The sequence below is a fragment of the Pezoporus flaviventris genome, unplaced genomic scaffold (genome assembly GCF_033815535.1).
Source record: "Pezoporus flaviventris isolate CSIRO_AGI_PZ_B2104156 unplaced genomic scaffold, CSIRO_AGI_Pfla_v1 ptg000046l, whole genome shotgun sequence".
Classification (NCBI taxonomy): domain Eukaryota; kingdom Metazoa; phylum Chordata; class Aves; order Psittaciformes; family Psittacidae; genus Pezoporus; species Pezoporus flaviventris.
The window spans coordinates 2,780,858-2,797,058 of record NW_026892594.1 but is presented as its reverse complement, the minus strand read 5'-3'; the positions used below and the strand labels follow the sequence as shown (position 1 = coordinate 2,797,058).

Here is a 16,201-nt window from a genome sequence, read left to right as displayed (position 1 = left end):
GTCATTGCCTTTACACTCTGCCAGGTGCCTCACATAAAACATAGGAATGTCCAGAGCCCTGTTTGCAGAGGGAAAGGGAAGGCAGATGAACCATTAGACGTTCAGGAAGATCGTTCAGGAAAGCATGCAAAACCCACAGCCATATGGCAAAGTTCAGAGTCAAATCCTTTTCCAGGCTTGTTCCTTTACCCTGGACAAAATGATATTGCAATCACAAGGAAACTTTTGCACAGGAAAACACCTACCCCTTCAAAGAGTGGCACCGTACAGAGATCAGAACAGAGCAGTTGCTTATAGACATAAGAGGTCAAGGCTAGGGCACAGCAGCACGCAGTGGGGAGCTCTTTACAGACAAATAAAACAACAACCAGAGTTGTTGATCCGTTGGCAATGCTGACCAGAGCAAGGCCTAGTGCTTTAGCACCATAATTATCAACAGTATTCTTTCTACACAAATCCAGAAGTGATGGAGAGCAAGAAGCACTTAGCTTTGGGCACAGTAGAGGCACAATGGGGAGAAGAGACAGAGACAGAACCAACACTGTGCTCCACAGAGCATCTAATCTCCACCAGCCTTCAGCACCATGCCCCCGGGCAGAAGACGTCCAGTTTCTGACCACATTCAGTTCTCTAGTCTCCACCTTGAAATGACGAATGCTTCTTCCTTATGCAGCTCTGGAGCACCCCAACACTTCCCAGGGTACCACCTCTTGCTGAAATCTCAAAGGATGCTCCATGTGGAGGAGAGCCACAGCTTCCACCACAGAGGACTCACAGCAAGGAACACATAAACATGGCCAACGGGAGAGAAATGTCCTATCACTTGGTGACACCAGAGAAAGCTGTGGATTAACCACAGATAATCTGAAGCATCCAAAGCTATCTTTTTGGTTGTCATGTCTCACTCACAGTGATCCAACCACATACACATTAGTCAGAGCCAAAGCAGAAAGTCTGTTCATTTGTGGGAGTCAGTTAGAAGGGACTCCTGGATATGGAGGCATCACCTGCCTCCGTTATCCAAGCTTATTTCTCCTCATATAAAAAATGCAAGAACAGTTGCAAATTTCTTTTGGTTTCAGCAGTTTTCTTATTACACAATTAAAATGCATTGGGAAAGCCACCCTTGCCTTTATAATTCACTTCAATCAGCAGGAAGAGGTCAGCTGCTGTTTATTGCTGGGTGTTACTTTGGCTGTAAATAGAGAGTATGCAAAGGTTATGTTGGCTAAGCACTGATCCTGAGTTGCCTTTCCTTTCCTTCTTAGATCCTCACATTGTGATGTCTGAGGATGATGCTGTCTGTTCATTCCCACCTGGACAAGATTCTTGGAAGCTATCTGTTCCTAGCTATTGCTTGGGAAAGCATAAAAGGATGAAATTTGGGCTGGGCTGGGGACCAGTGATCTTCTAAAGTACCACACAGAGTGCCAAAGCCATAGAGTGTGTCTCTTACGTGCCTTCCTCATGGGGATTGCGTCTTTTTGACCTCTCTCCTTCAGGGCTCTTCATGTTCCTATCATCCTCCTTTCTCCTGACTCATCTTTGGGGAGAAACACATACACTCACATAGTGTTCTGGGAGGGATGCACAGGTCCTCAGTGTTGCATCCAGCTTTCCTCATTCTGTGCTTTATGTGTTGTATTCAAGGGCTGGACAAGGTCCTCAGAGCAGCTGAAGCTTTCCCTCTGTTCCAAGGGAGCTGGGAACATCATGGGATGTCCCTTGCAACCCTTTGTGCTCCTGCACAGACACAGGGGATTGCCAACCCCAACCACATATGGAATAGGAAGGGTTGGTCTGACCCCACACAAGACCCGCTCCTAAGCAAGACAAGGAGGAAAACACCCTGCAGGGCAGTTTCCAAGCATCTGGCCTTGGTTTTCCTTGATCAAATACAAATCACTTCTTCATGCATCTGAGCAATGGCAGGGAAAGGACCCCCAGCTGCAGTCCCCCTGCTCTCATAGGAGCACTGCACGCTCCCCTTCTCCATGAGAGCCAGCTGAGGCGGTCACACACCCATCGGCATGGAAATGGGAGCAAGGGAATGGGAAGGGAGGGTGGGAAGGAGGAAAAGGTGACCCTGCCATCCATATTCACAGCACTAAGTGAAGAGCTGTTAGCTTTATCCTCACTGGCAGCACCCTGTCCCCTCTGCCATCAGATCTGCACGCTCCTGTGCGAGCCGGCACAAAGGGAAGACATTCTCCAATCCAATTTGTTACACTCCCACCTTATGGAGAAGAGGGGGAGGGAGGTAAGAAATCCCATTATCTTTATCAAGCCTTCCAATCAGGAGCAGCAGTAAATGCAAACTCAGGAGACAGCTGCTGTGAAGCCTTTATATTTCATTCAGCAGATAGTGTATCTTTTTATTGCACACAGGAATTACTTCTCTCTTCTTTTTTAATTCTTCTTTATTTTTCTTTAAGAAACAACCTTTCTGTTCAAGTTGACTGGGAAAAGGGAAATTCTGGGGGCCTTTGACAAATAGGTGTTTCTTTGAGCTGTAGCGTGAATAGGGAATGGCTCAAGGGGAGATGGAGAGATGTCTTCCTGCACCTCAAATCCTATAGAAGATGTTACATCTACGTTATGCCTTGTTCCAGGTTACCCTGAAGATGCCCATTTAACAGAGGAGAAAAGTGTAGCAGAGAGAACAGTTCTCAGGGGCAATTGGATTATGCAGGTGGATGGAAGACCTGCCAGCTCCCTCCTAGAGCCTTCATTTGAGCATGTCATCATTGGTTACACCACCCTTTACAGGCACTTGTAGGTCTTTCTTGATGCATACAATCCATTTCAGTCAACTGAATATCCTGTGCTTCCCACTCTTTTCCTAAGGATCTCAAGTCTCCCATAAAGGGCTGTGAAATGCTTTGTGGGTGACTGTGCACAGCAATGGCATGTGGAATAAATGCATGTGGCTTTCCAAAGCTTGATGTCTATTTTGTGATCAGTTGTGCTCATGAAGGATTAGTCTGAAGAGCTGCGGGATTCTTTTAGTATTATGAGTATTTTTTTACTTCCCAGTAATTCCCAAGTGTGAGACAGATTGGCACAGGAAGCAGGAGAATAAAACCTTTGTCTGTAAGCTGCAGGCAGCAGTGCAAACAGGTGGGTAGGAAACAAAAACAGGTAAATGTGTAGTATGTGATGAGCTCTGGTCACCCCCCTGCAGTCCTGATCCAGCTCTGGGGCAGCAGCACAAGAAGGATGTGGAACTGTTGGAGTGAGTGCAGAGGAGGCCACGGAGATGCTGCGAGGGCTGGAGCAGCTCTGCTCTGGAGCCAGGCTGAGAGAGCTGGGCTGGGTCAGCCTGGAGAAGAGAAGGCTCCTGAAGGGGAGACCTGAGAGCAGCTCCAGTGCCTGAAGGGGCTGCAGGAAAGCTGGAGAGGGGCTTGGGACAAGGGATGTAGGGATCTTGTAGGCCAAGGGGAATAGCTTTAACCTGCCAGAGGGGAGACTGAGATGAGCTCTTAGGCAGAAGCTCTTCCCTGTGAGGGTGCTGAGGCGCTGGCCCAGGGTGCCCAGAGAAGCTGTGGCTGCCCCATCCCTGGCAGTGTTCAAGGCCAGGTTGGACACAGGGGCTTGGAGCAAGCTGCTCTAGTGGAAGGTGTCTCTACCCGTGGCAGGGGTTGGAGCTGGATGAGCTTTAAGGTCCCTTCCAACACAAACCAGTCTATGGTTATAGAAAGAGAGGAGAAACAACTCTACTTCTGGGGTGCAAAAAAGTGCTGATATCAGAACATGTAGATGGAAGATGCCTAGGAAATGATGCTGTGTATGCAAGTTCTCTGCCTTACTGTATATATACCAGATTAGGACCCAATTTAAAAGTTGAACCCCACATCCCAGGACTGTACTGCTGGTGAGGCAGTTGAAAACTTGCCTGTCATAGAATCATAGAATACTTAGAGTTGGAAAGGACCTTAAGATCATCTAGTTCCAAAGCCCCTGCCATCATCCACACTGATTTTGAGACAGCATCACCGAAGGCAAGGCAGCCAACTCAGTACCTCCCATCACCTCAGCAATTCCTTTCAAAAAGCACACGAAACATGGGGAAGATTGAATTCATCAGCATGACTCCAAATTCCTGGTTTGTGATGCTCACACCTTAATGTTTTCCCCAAAATGGGGTATTTTATTTATGGCAAGTGCTTTGTAAAATAATAATAACAGAAATAGCCACTGTAGAAAGAAGCCTTTACCCAGAGCGCTGCAGTTTGGGGTTTGGACTAAAACATAACCTCAGGGTGTCCAAAATAAGTGCTTTCATCTGACAGCCCCCTCCATGGGTTGTCTGGGTAACTGCCAAACATTATGACATTGGCGACACATACAAGTCACTCTGCCTGCTGCTACCCTGCATTTAACAACTCAGAACAACTCATTAGCCTGTTTGCTTTCTTCCATTCAAGCAATCTGGCCTCAGTATGTACAGAAAGCCCAGGAAGCTGTAATGGTAATAGCAAATGCTGTTGCTGTTTAGAAACCCATTGATTTCAAGGCTAGATTAGAGTCATCTGCCCTGACCTACTGTTAGGCATGGACCAACAGGGCTGACCAAGCTGTCTTTGCAGTTAGAATCATAGAAAATGGCTAGGGTTGGAAAGGACCTTAAATTCTGAGCATTCAGCCTGGGGCAGGTTGATCCTGAGAGCTCAGTCCTGCTTCCTAATGGCCAGCAGTGCTTTCTGCTCTTCCCTTGCTGCCTTCACTGTCACTGCAGGATGACAAGTCTCAACAAGTATGTTTTCCTGCAAGGAGGCTGGGCTGAAGCTGTGGCTGGGTGTGGGAATCCTCTTGTTAGCTGCTTCACCCATGCTCCTCGCACCTTGTTAGCTGCTGTGCTAAAGGAGACTGCATCTATATTGCTGCTGGCAAGAGTCCTCTACTAGATGAGGCTCTTTTTGTAGTTGGTTTGGCTGGGTTTTTTCTACACCAACTGCATCATCAGTGCTAATGGTCAGTCTCCTGTCAGTATGGACAAGTCTGCTCTTCAGGGGGTGTAGACTGTCATAGATACCCTCTGCAACTTGCTGGTCATCAGAACCACTCAAAGCTCAATATTTCTTCAAACAGGAACAGTTCTGGACATGAAATTGTCACGCTCCAGCTGGGATCCTGCAAACACATGCTTCAGTATCTGCCAGTTGTCAGAGCTACAGTAAAATCTGTGGGCTCCAATTTATCCCTGGTCTTTGCAACATGCAGGTAAAATTCCTGCCTCCCATTTTCATAAAATCACAGAATCCCAGCCTGGTTTGGGTTGGAAGGGACCTTAAAGCTCCTCCAGTTCCAACCCCTGCCACGGGCAGGGACACCTTCCACTAGAGCAGCTTGCTCCAAGCCCCTGTGTCCAACCTGGCCTTGAACACTGCCAGGGATGGGGCAGCCACAGCTTCTCTGGGCACCCTGTGCCAGCGCCTCAGCACCCTCACAGGGAAGAGCTTCTGCCTAAGAGCTCATCTCAGTCTCCCCTCTGGCAGGTTAAAGCCATTCCCCTTGGCCTGGCCCTACAGGCCCTTGTCCAAAGCCCCTCTCCTTGTTATGAAATTATGGATGCATCATTCACTCCCACAGTAGAACAAATTACTTTCCACTCACACCCAGTCTGAGATGCAAATGTAACGGGCTCTGTGGCCACCAACCAGCACCAGGTCAAGAGATCTAGCTGTAACCCCCCCTCCTCTACCTACTATCTGCTGGCACCTTGCCCTATCTGTCCTCATGCTCACTCACCATTCCCCTGCCAAACTGACTCACAGCAGCTCCAGTATCATCCTGGGTCCTTTCTTAATGATGTATATGATCTGTTCTTTACTGCTGCTGGTTTTGGCAGCTCCTTTCGTTATTCTGCCTTTCATGAGCAGGAATCTTGCTGTAATTTCTGTCAGGAAACCTCTCCTCCCGTATACATATGCACATACATATAGACACTTAACTTCAATCCCCGACCCCTCATTCCTGCCTCCGTTATTGCTGTGAATTGTTTCTTGGAGTCAGTCCATTCCTTCTCCTTTTGGTTCCTCCTCTATTTTTCTGGGGCTTATAGACTCCATCATTTTCCACTCAAGCCTCTTTCACTGATGCTTACTGAGGGCAAATTCTGGCAGATACAGCCACAATGCAGTCCCCAGCTCCCTGCTGGACACCTCAGTGATGCCTTGAGCAGCTTTTCTATATTCTTTCATAGTAGCCTCTGGGTGTAGTACCACATCTGCCTCTGGACCCCAACTTCAGACATCTCACTGCTCCCAGCATCCTTGATACAGAATATGGGCAGAAATAGAAGCACTCCTCCACTGGGCTGTACAGCCCCAGAGCTCAACAACACAACTGCCTAGAAATGTGAGTGAAGCTCTTTCCACTCTCCAAGAAGAGCCATGCACGAAGGCATAAACCTCTGAGAAATACAGAATACATAAACTCATAACAAGAAATACTAATCTTTCCTTAAGACCTCATCATCCTCTGCAGAAAGGAAACCTTGGAGCAGCAGCTCCCAGCCCTCCTGTTAGTGGTGGGAGAGGGAAGCAGCCAGGGTGAAATGAGTGTAGACCACTGAACGGAGGATGCTTCATCCCCCTTCCTGTGCCTGCACAACAAGTAATTAATACTGCTTGGGCTGTGACTATCTCAGCAATAAGATATATATAATCCAAACCCTTCCTATTCAGAGAAGAGCTAGGAATAAATCTCTGCAGCCTGAACATTGCTGACAACATCACCCTGGGCATTTGGTACTCTTTTTCCAGGGGTCTTTCTTTGGCAGGACAGCAAGAGCAGCCTGAGTCATGCCTTTTCCCTACCCTTATCCAAGTTGAACTCTGTAGGCAGAAAAGGAGGATGGCTACTGATCTTTTTAAGTCCTCAAGGCTAAAGATTTCATAAGCAAGAGCATCTACATCAACTTAATCAGTCTCTTCTGCCCTCTTATCATTGATGCTGTGTCTTGCACAAGCATCAAGGGTATGCTCAGTCTGGAAAGGCAGTACCCTGCCCCAGCAAACAGTGTGTGGATTGAGCCTGGCTGTCTCACACCTCCTCTCTCCCCTTTGCCAGGGAGCAATGAGGGCCCATTGTGCACCCACATACCCAAGTCCATGTCAGCAGCTTTGGGCCGGTGGGAGCAGGGCACGTTCTTGAAGATGGCATCGAGGATCTTCTCCTTGACCTGCGTGATGGTGTCACAGTTCAGGATCTTCACTGGGATCTCAGGGCTGTTCACGTTGTCAGGGTTCACACAGCTCAGGACCTAAGAGAAGCAGTGAGACCACCACACATTTCACATCATTACATCATGGCAGGGGGTTGGAACTGGATGATCTTAAGGTCCTTTCCAACCCGACCCATTCTAATGCTCTATTAGGGGTACCTGGGGCTGCCCTGCTTGCTGGTCTCTGTGTCCTATGAATTAGAGGGATCCAGGGTGCAATAAGAGGAAACGTGTATACCAAAAGCATTCCCTCCTTCAAGAGAGCACAGGGATCTGGTTTCACATAGAAGGATTCCCTGCATCCTTGCCTGTGTTGCTTTCAACCTCTTGCCACTGTCTAAGGTATCTCAACATTTGGCTCTCAGCTAAGTGTGATGGGCTTCCAGATGCTGCAGCCAGTGAGTTAGGGCTCATGTGAAGGTTGTTCTGAACTTGTGCCTAATGCAACTTCTCCCTGTGAGGTGAAACTGCTCTATCTGTGGGAACAGGCCCTTAGATTTCAGCTTCATCTCCTTGGCATCTTCTGTATGTTTAATAATAGAAAGCCCATGAGTACCAGCTTAAGTTCTGTAGAAATGGCATTCACCCAAATGGTACCAGAAATGGTTATTCACACACTCTTTCCATGGGAACCATTACAAATGCAATGAGGCCTGATCCTGTTTGGAGCTGAACTGATATATAAAAGGGCTCTCCAGAGTAATCCTTGGGCTCTGACCCATTCCATGCTCCCTAGAGAGCTGGCAATGAGACCTAATTCAGCAGTGGCTTCCTTGCTTTGCCACCTGACTTTGGCAATTCAGGTAAAAATGCTCTTCAACCTCTCAGCCTTAAGTTCATCCATCTTCTGCACAGCCATGGACTGACCCAGACCCTTCTCAGAAGAAATTATTTATTTCAAATAATAGAATCACAGAATGATTTGGGTTGGAAAGGACTTTAAAGCTCATCCAGTTCCAACCCCCTGCAGTGGGCAGGGACACCTCACACTAGATCATGTTGCCCAAGGCTCTGTCCAGCCTGGCCTTGAACACTGCCAGGGGTGAAGCATTTACCACTTCTGTGGGCACCCTGTGCCAGTGCCTCACCATTCTCACAGTAAAGAACTTCTTCCTTATTTCCAGCCTGAATAAGTTTGAATCCATCACCCCTTGTTCTATCACTACAGTCCCTGATGTAGATGCAAGGCTTCTTAAAAAATAAAGCACAAAGCAACAACTTCTGCTTTCACAGATAGAACAAAAAAAATGACCCAACTTATGAGGTCTCTCATTTCTCAAAAGGAGAATGTGATTTTCTCCAAAGTCTCTGTCCAAGACTAAATGCAAAGCATATGGGGTGGTGAGGGAGGGATACCTTAAACGCATACACTCAGAGCTCAATAGCAATCTGCCTGCTAGCTCTTGGCTATGTCTACGTTGAGCGTTCTGCTCTCTTCTGGTTACACGAGTGTGAAGTCTATAAACTTTTATAAACTTAGCACATCTTTGCACTTGGAAGGGGTTTTCAGTGATGTTCCTGGTTATATACAGTCATTAAACGTTCCTCCGCCACTTTTACTAGTGCAGACATGTTAGTTTTGGTGCCTTAGACAGATTCACCCTTGACTATAAATTCCCTTCTGTAGTACGCAATAGGAGCAGGACTGTACATCACTTTCCATCTTAACATACTAAAACGCAGTGGAATGTCAAAGTGGCTTGAAACTGGGTGAAATCATACCAGCATAATCATATATTGCCTCACCAGGCTCCCTTTGGTGCTGTTCTGCTCAGCTAAGAGAGACTTGTGAAGATAGTGCTTACAAAGAGCTCTGTGATCTTTCTGGATGAAAGGGGAGATGTAAATATGAGATATTGATTAGATCATAATGCTATTATTTATGTGTCACTTCCAGAATTATTGAAGAAGCATCAATTCCGATAATAATAACAGCACAGATTTACAGTTCTGTGACATCTTTCATCTCAAAGGATCACAGAACCATACATAAAAAGCACTGTTGAAATACATCCAGTGTTGGGGTTATTAGCTGATCCAGCCCATTGCAGCCCTCCCAGGCTATGCCCATTCCTTGCCTGCCAAAACCTCTTTCTCTGCAAACTCCTTGGGTATATCCAAAACATAAAGTCCAGTTTGCTGGGAGCTGGTGTTAGGCTTATGGTTGGACTTGTTGACCCTAAAGGTCCCCAACCTAAATGATTCTATGATACTACTACACATCTGTAGGGAAATGACACAGTGATGTCAGGCTAAGACAGCTCTTTTGAGAGTGCTATAGAGGTCACACACTGGAGACCAAGTTACTTTGCAGGTCTCTCTCAGTGAGCTCAGCTGAGATTACATGAGCTAATGCCAGTTGGAGCAAGCTCCATGGTGTGATTCATTTCTGATGCCAAAACCTGGGATTCAGTTCAGTTCCCTACATGAAGGCACTTAGTGCTGCTTAAAATAACCTGGGCTAGCCTGCCAGGCCAACATTTGGTCCAGGAAACCCAACATTTCCTGCAGGTGCTGCCTAGTCTGCACCACACTAGCACCCACCGTGCAATGTGAACTATCATCCAGCTGGAAGCTGACAATGGTGATTTGCTCTTGTATCTTGGTTGTCCTTGAATTTCACAAGGTGCCAGCTCTGGAAGGTGGCAGAACTCTGCCTGAGTGACTACAAGTAGTCAAGGTCAAGCACAGATGAGGCAGGTGGAATTGCCTGTAAATCTCTGAATTCCAGTGACAGTCAAGATGCTTCTCTCAACATTTTAGGGAATTCAAGCATTACTTACAGAAACCAAAACCCTTCCCAAAGCACAATGGCTTTGACATATATGCCCCAGGCTTCATACCAGGTCTCAGCTGATGTTTTCCAACTGCTGTCTTGTGGAGCTGTCCTGGGTTCAACATAAGGACAGTGCAGGGGTCAGTGTGAAAAGTGATGGGACTGGGAGCAAGCGGAGTAGTAATCTCCAAGCCCGGCTCTTCCACTGACTCTGGGGCATGTAATCTCACTGGATTTGTCTTTATTGACTTTTTTCTACATCCTTGGGCTTTTTTTGTGAGCCAGCCCCTCCAGCCATCACCTGTCTCTAAGTCTATATATACACGCAATGCTTAGCACAGCTAAGCCCTGATTTCCACTACAGATTACTGGCATTTAAACAATAAAGGCACAGCTTGTGATTACTTATATGGTGCCCCTGATCTATGCAGTGTTCCAGTGGCCTGTCCTGAGACCAGGATGTTGATACACTTTCTGTTCCAGGGATAGGCATCTTTGTTTTCCTTTTAAATTGAGCTAAGGAAGGTTCAAGGGGGTTTGGCAGTGAACAAGCTGGAGAAGGACTCCCAGAAAAGCCAAGCATAGGAGAGACTTCTGTTATCTTAGTAGTGACTTCCTCCCTGACACTAAAATTCCCTGAAAAGCCTTACCCAAAGGCAGCTGAAAGTATCTTTATCCATCTGGAATATGTTGTCAGGAAAGACGATCTGATTAGGCTCTCAGCACTGGAGCCAGTGAGGTGTGCAGGGACCACACAGAGCATGGCACTGCTCAGGATGCACTGAGCAGCTCCCACCTGCTACTCCCAAGCATTAATTAGCCAATACTCTTGACAGCTTCTGCCACACATTAAGGTCTTTGCCCCCCTGCATAATTCTTATCAACAGAAATGAAGCTGACAGAGATGGATGGTTTCATCTCCCAGTGACAGCGCAGCAGTGGCAGTAGGGAATCTGGATCTCCTTTGGTAAACGGTTAAAAGATCATGGATTCTGGCAAAGGCAGATGGGAATCAGTGGGGATGAGATCTTCCTGTTTCTCCTAGCTGGGGTTTTAATAACGCTGAAGACCAGAGATGATGAGCGCTGACTGCTAGCGAAGACATTAACACGAGTGGGTTTCTCTTGAAGGTATAGAGCTTGCGAGAAGACCTGTTGTTAAGCTGCCACACATTTATTCTAGAAATCATAGCTGTAACTAGCTTACTTTCTCCTGGACTGAAAAAATCCATTGTAAGTACAGAAATTTCTATAGACTGCAAAGACCTAGGACAACGAGGGCTGCTTCCTCGGAGAACTGTAGGAGCTGACAGACAGCAAATCGGACAGAAATCAAACTGAAACAATCTGAATTTAGCACACAAGGTGTGCATTGTAAGATCCATAATTCCAGATGTCTGAATGTATTCTGCTTCTTTTTTTGTCCCTGGTAAGTCAATTTCTTTGGATCTGCTCTTCACTCAAACCATATTAGAAACCATGTCTTATAATATTAGGTCGTGATTACAGAAGGCTAAAGAGTAAATGCTTTCCAAAGGAAGCCCTAGCCTTGTCTTTCTGCAATAACGACAACAAAAAGCCTGTTTCAGTGTGCCACACTGCTGAACTGTGGTTTAACTCAGTCAAGCAGTCATCTAGCACTCATAAAACGTGAACAGGCTGATGAATTTTAGCCACATGCATTGCAAACTCACAGTGGTGACCAGGCAAAGAGAAGGAGACATTGAGGGAATTCCTATATCAGAAATACTTAGTTCTTGCTTTATTTCATCACTACATATGCTTTAATAGAAGATGACAGACTGCTTGAGGAAGGTAAAGGAAGGACAAAATCAAACAGAAATAAAGAGAAAAAGAAAGGAAAAACAGTCCTATTCATAGCCTTCTTCTTGTTAATCTCCTGCACCAAAGCTGATCTCTCTAAATCTGCGGAGATTCCAATCGGGATATATTTGTCTGCTCTTGAGACGTAAGAGGGAGAGCTGATTAACATCAAACGACACAAAGCGAATGGAGAAGAGCTTTGTTCAGGCTGATGTATAATTACTACCCTTTGCTGTCTGCTTTCTATTAAACCTAAAAGGATCGGAGGGATTTCCTTTGGTGAAAGTGATCAGCCCGTGTTTGCATTTCTCTTCCTATTGCTCAAGCTCTCCTTGTGAGATCGGGCTTCCGAGAGAACCACACGTCATGGAAAAGCAGCACTGAGCTCCTCATTTAATAGGAAAGTGACATTTTTAATACGGAAAATAATACCATGTCTTATTTAAGGATAAAGTCTACCCCCTCATCAGACTTGGATTCAATCAAAGCTCAGCTCTATACAGGCTGAAGAAGGCTTTTCCAGCATCAGTCCACCTGAGCTAAGATCTAAGATGGGTCAAGGAACTAACATCAACTGGGCACAGCTCTCAAAGCTGGATAAAGTTAAGTGAGCTGAATGTCCCTCAATTGAAGGTGGAAACAAAATACTCTGGTAAATTCAGAGCATCTTCTGACCATCCTTAAATTAGGAGCTAGGGTTTTGCATGGATAAAGACATAGGAAATAAAGAGATTACTAGGATCGTTGAAGACTTAGAAAGTGTTTTTCATCTCACAGAGACTTAGAAGCTTAGAGGATTTAGTGTACCCAGGAAAAAGTGAAGGCCCACAAACAATTACATTAAGAAGAGATATCTAATGCTCTTTAATTGATGCTTTAATCAAGTGGGAAAAGAGTGTAATCTCAGAGTAGAAGCTCCAGCTGGACATAAGCAATGTATATCTTTCACCATGCAGACAATTACATTTGAAGCAAATGACTCAGTGACAGGGATTAATTTTCTTTCCCTTGAAATCTCTAAATCAAGTTCATTTTTCTTTGACTCGTGCTTGCTCAAGAGGAATGGCTGCATTAACATTAGAGAAGACCTAATAGATCCCTCTACTCTATGTGTACCTCTAACGTATCCCTTGATGCTTCCTGCTCTAAGAAGATTTACAACTCCAACTCTTCCAACTCTGACTTACAACTTAGAGGGATATTGAAAAGGTGGACATCACTGCAGGTAGAAGGGGTAGATACTAGAAAGTATTTTGTCTAACAAAACACAGTAAATTGCCCATATCTATTGCCTTCACATTCACGACACAAAGTTCATGCTTGTCTTCCAGTGCTCCTGGACTTCACCTAGTCCAAGCAATGGCAAGGATTGGCACTGTCAGCCTATCCTGCAGTGCTGCTGATTCCAGAGAACAGGTAATGCCTTTGGGGAGCTGAAGGCTCTCCAGTGCACAATGGAAGTAATTTGGAAGCAACCAGCTTTGCAAGCAGATGCTTCAGCCACTAACCTTGCTGTGCTAGGGGATGCAACTAGTCAGTATTCAGCAGGACTACCCTGATGGGCTGCAAGAATAAAGAGTCCTAGAGGGTAGGCATGCCCATCATTGGCTTCTTTTCTCTAAATACCCCTTTGCCAGAGGAGGCTGAACAAGCCCATAGGAAAGTATGCTCAGAGCACTCACCAGTGTCTTGTAATCAATCTGCTGTCGGATCAGCTTGTCCTCACTCAGTGAGTACCGGGCTTCCCCAGTGATGGAGTCGATGGGACCCTTTTCCATCTGCTGCTTGATGGCACAGAAAAGGGAGAACAGAGGTTCGCCAGCACACTCCTGAAGGGGGGAGAGACGACCATGAGGTGAAACAGAAGGAGCAGAGGTGAGAACACAACCTACATAGCACCTCAGTGACTGCCATGGCTTGCCATTCCCAACCACTCGAGACAGATGCATCAGTGGGAATCGGTGTGTTCCATACAGCCTGGGAATGGAGGTGACCCTCCACTTGTACAGAGTGCAACCTGCCCTCTCAAGAGCCCTGCCATGGGACAAAGGTGTCAGTGCTCCCTGGCAATATCTGGGTTATCAGAGACTTGTAGGAGCTGTTCAGGTGGTTGTCACTAGGACAGAGTTTTCAGCACGTGGTAGGATGGATCTCAGAGGACACGGAGACAGGTCCAAAAGGATATGGACTGCTGATGCCCAGTCCTGCTAGGTGTCCAGGCAGAGCTCCCAGTGTCCATGACCACTCTCATGTTGGAGGCAAATAGGAATGCTCATGCAGGAGCAGCTGCATGACCCAGGGCAATGTACCCTTGGATCTATATGGTTGCAACGGTGATGTCAGATGTGTGGGGCTCAGCGCAAGACAGCAACAAGCAACCCACATACATGCACAACTCCCTAATTTCTCCTTCCCATCATTTGCACTCACTGCACTCTTCCCACTCTTTTCCTAGCCTCTCCTCTCTTGCTGCCCTCCCTCTACCCATTCACTACCATTCATCCCTCCTTATGGTTCCTTCTATTGCCTACCTTCCACGCCTGCATCCTTCCTCCCCTCCTCCCCATGTTGCCCTCTCTTCTTGCTCTGTGCCCCAACCCAATGAGTGAGGTCATTTGCCTCTGGTGTAAGTCCCAGCAAAACAAGTTAATAAACTGAAGCCAAGTGGCCCCTTTCTCAGTTCCTATACCTGCCTCCCACTTAATTAGCTTATCTGCCAGCAGCATATTGCTTCTGTGAGCCTGTCTCTTACCCTTATCAGGCCTCTGTTCAGGCTAAGGCAAGAAGACAAGTAGCTGAGTGGGGTGAAAAAAGCCTATTATAAAGGCAGCTCTTTAGAGAGTCACCTCCTTATATCCTTTCCTTTCAGCTGAAAGCAGGAATCTGATACTGAAGTCACTGAAATTACCTTCCAGGGACCTTCAAAACTTTCCCATGTGTTCATCCTTGTGCCTGGGAAAGGCTCAGGGGAATGGAATTTATCTGTAAAGCCTTCAGTTGCCAGGCAGAGGGTGTCTATTCTGTCCAAATGGGGTTAGAAGGCGTTAGGATATCTAGTAACTCCATTGGGATTGGGGGAGAGAGGTGCAGAGCCCAGCTCCTTCCTGGCTCTGAGTTTGATGCACTGGCAATTAGCATGCTTGAGGCTCAATGTGTGTCCTCAAGAGGAGACTGCCATCATCCAGTAGTCAGTGGCAGGGCTCAAAGGCTGAAATACTCTTTTATTCTATTACACACACCCCAAGGAGACCCTGCGGGAGGTACAAGAGGGCTCAGGGGGTGCCTCAAGTCCTTTTTGGATCTCTTGCTGAGGACTGTCCTGCAAAGCCAGTGCCACCTCCCATTGGAATACAAAGCAGCAACAGCCTCAGTTGTTGATTTCTGGATGCAAGAGTGACAGTGTGTTGCATCCAGCCCCCTGTTCCCAGAGGGTTCATGGCCATGCCCAGGGCAGCCTTGAGACAGCCTAATGCCAAGAAGAGCTTGGGCTTGGGACTAAATTAAACTAAGCAGGGATCTGATTTTGGTGTACATAAAACACGTGAAGTATGATGGAGGCACTGGGCCTCAGTACCGCCTCTGAACTGGGATGGGAGGAGATCTCCAGTCACTATGCACTGAAAACATGGATCACCAGGTGATGGAGATCTAATGCCAGTAAAAGGAGAGCATTTTCAATGTAGGTCTTCATCAGGCTCTAGAGTCCTTCATGTTTCAGCACTGACTCTTAAATCTTATCACTGTACAGAAGTAAGACCAACAGGCTGCTTCTCCAACAAAGCATCGCTCTTTGTTCTCCCTGGATCAGAAAACAGCCCCTCTCCCATTAGGCAGTGAGCTCCCTCCAGAGAAAAACCCCCTTTTCCTTTATATATGGGAAGCTTTTGCCCCAGCTAAACCTCACCAGGAAGAAACATATTAAAGCAGCAGCTTCATCCAGGCATGCTGCACCTCTTACCTTGAGGAACTTGTACAGAAGGAAGGTGAACCAGTTGGTGAGCATCTTCTCAGCCACAGACTCTGTCCTAAAGTCAGCCAGGGAGAAAAGGCAGATTGGAAATGAGTTAGTCATATCAGTCATATCAAAGGGCTAGTCAAAGACTGGCTTTGTCCATCTCACTGGCCTGGTCTCTGAGCCCCATGGGAAGCCTGGCATGACACCATCAGGATTAAGCATGTCCTAGGTTCTTTGTTTTAGCTTTGGATTTAGGAATCATGCAAGCATGTTCCTGCCCTGTTGATTCTGCTGTGAGTAGGGAAGTCCCTGTGTCTGTTTCTCAGTTTCTCTATCCACAAAAGGGAGATGACAATGTTTGAGGGAACCTTCTCAGAGAACCTCAGGGAGGATAAATCCATCAAATACAAGGAGCTCAG

The 16,201-nt window shown here is 46.6% G+C and overlaps 1 protein-coding gene across 3 annotated transcripts in view; it reads right to left on the bottom strand.

The window, feature by feature from the left end:
- PLXNA4 (plexin A4) overlaps window positions 1-16,201 on the bottom strand; it is a 469,295-nt gene that overhangs the window by 28,965 nt on the left and 424,129 nt on the right. For all 3 annotated transcript variants that reach the window (XM_061467955.1, XM_061467957.1, XM_061467956.1), the window contains exons 23-25: window positions 15,786-15,852; window positions 13,510-13,656; window positions 7,108-7,267 (exon numbers count right to left, since the gene is read on the bottom strand). In XM_061467955.1, the coding sequence (XP_061323939.1) occupies window positions 7,108-7,267; window positions 13,510-13,656; window positions 15,786-15,852 (374 nt within the window). The remainder of the gene's footprint in view (window positions 1-7,107; window positions 7,268-13,509; window positions 13,657-15,785; window positions 15,853-16,201) is intronic.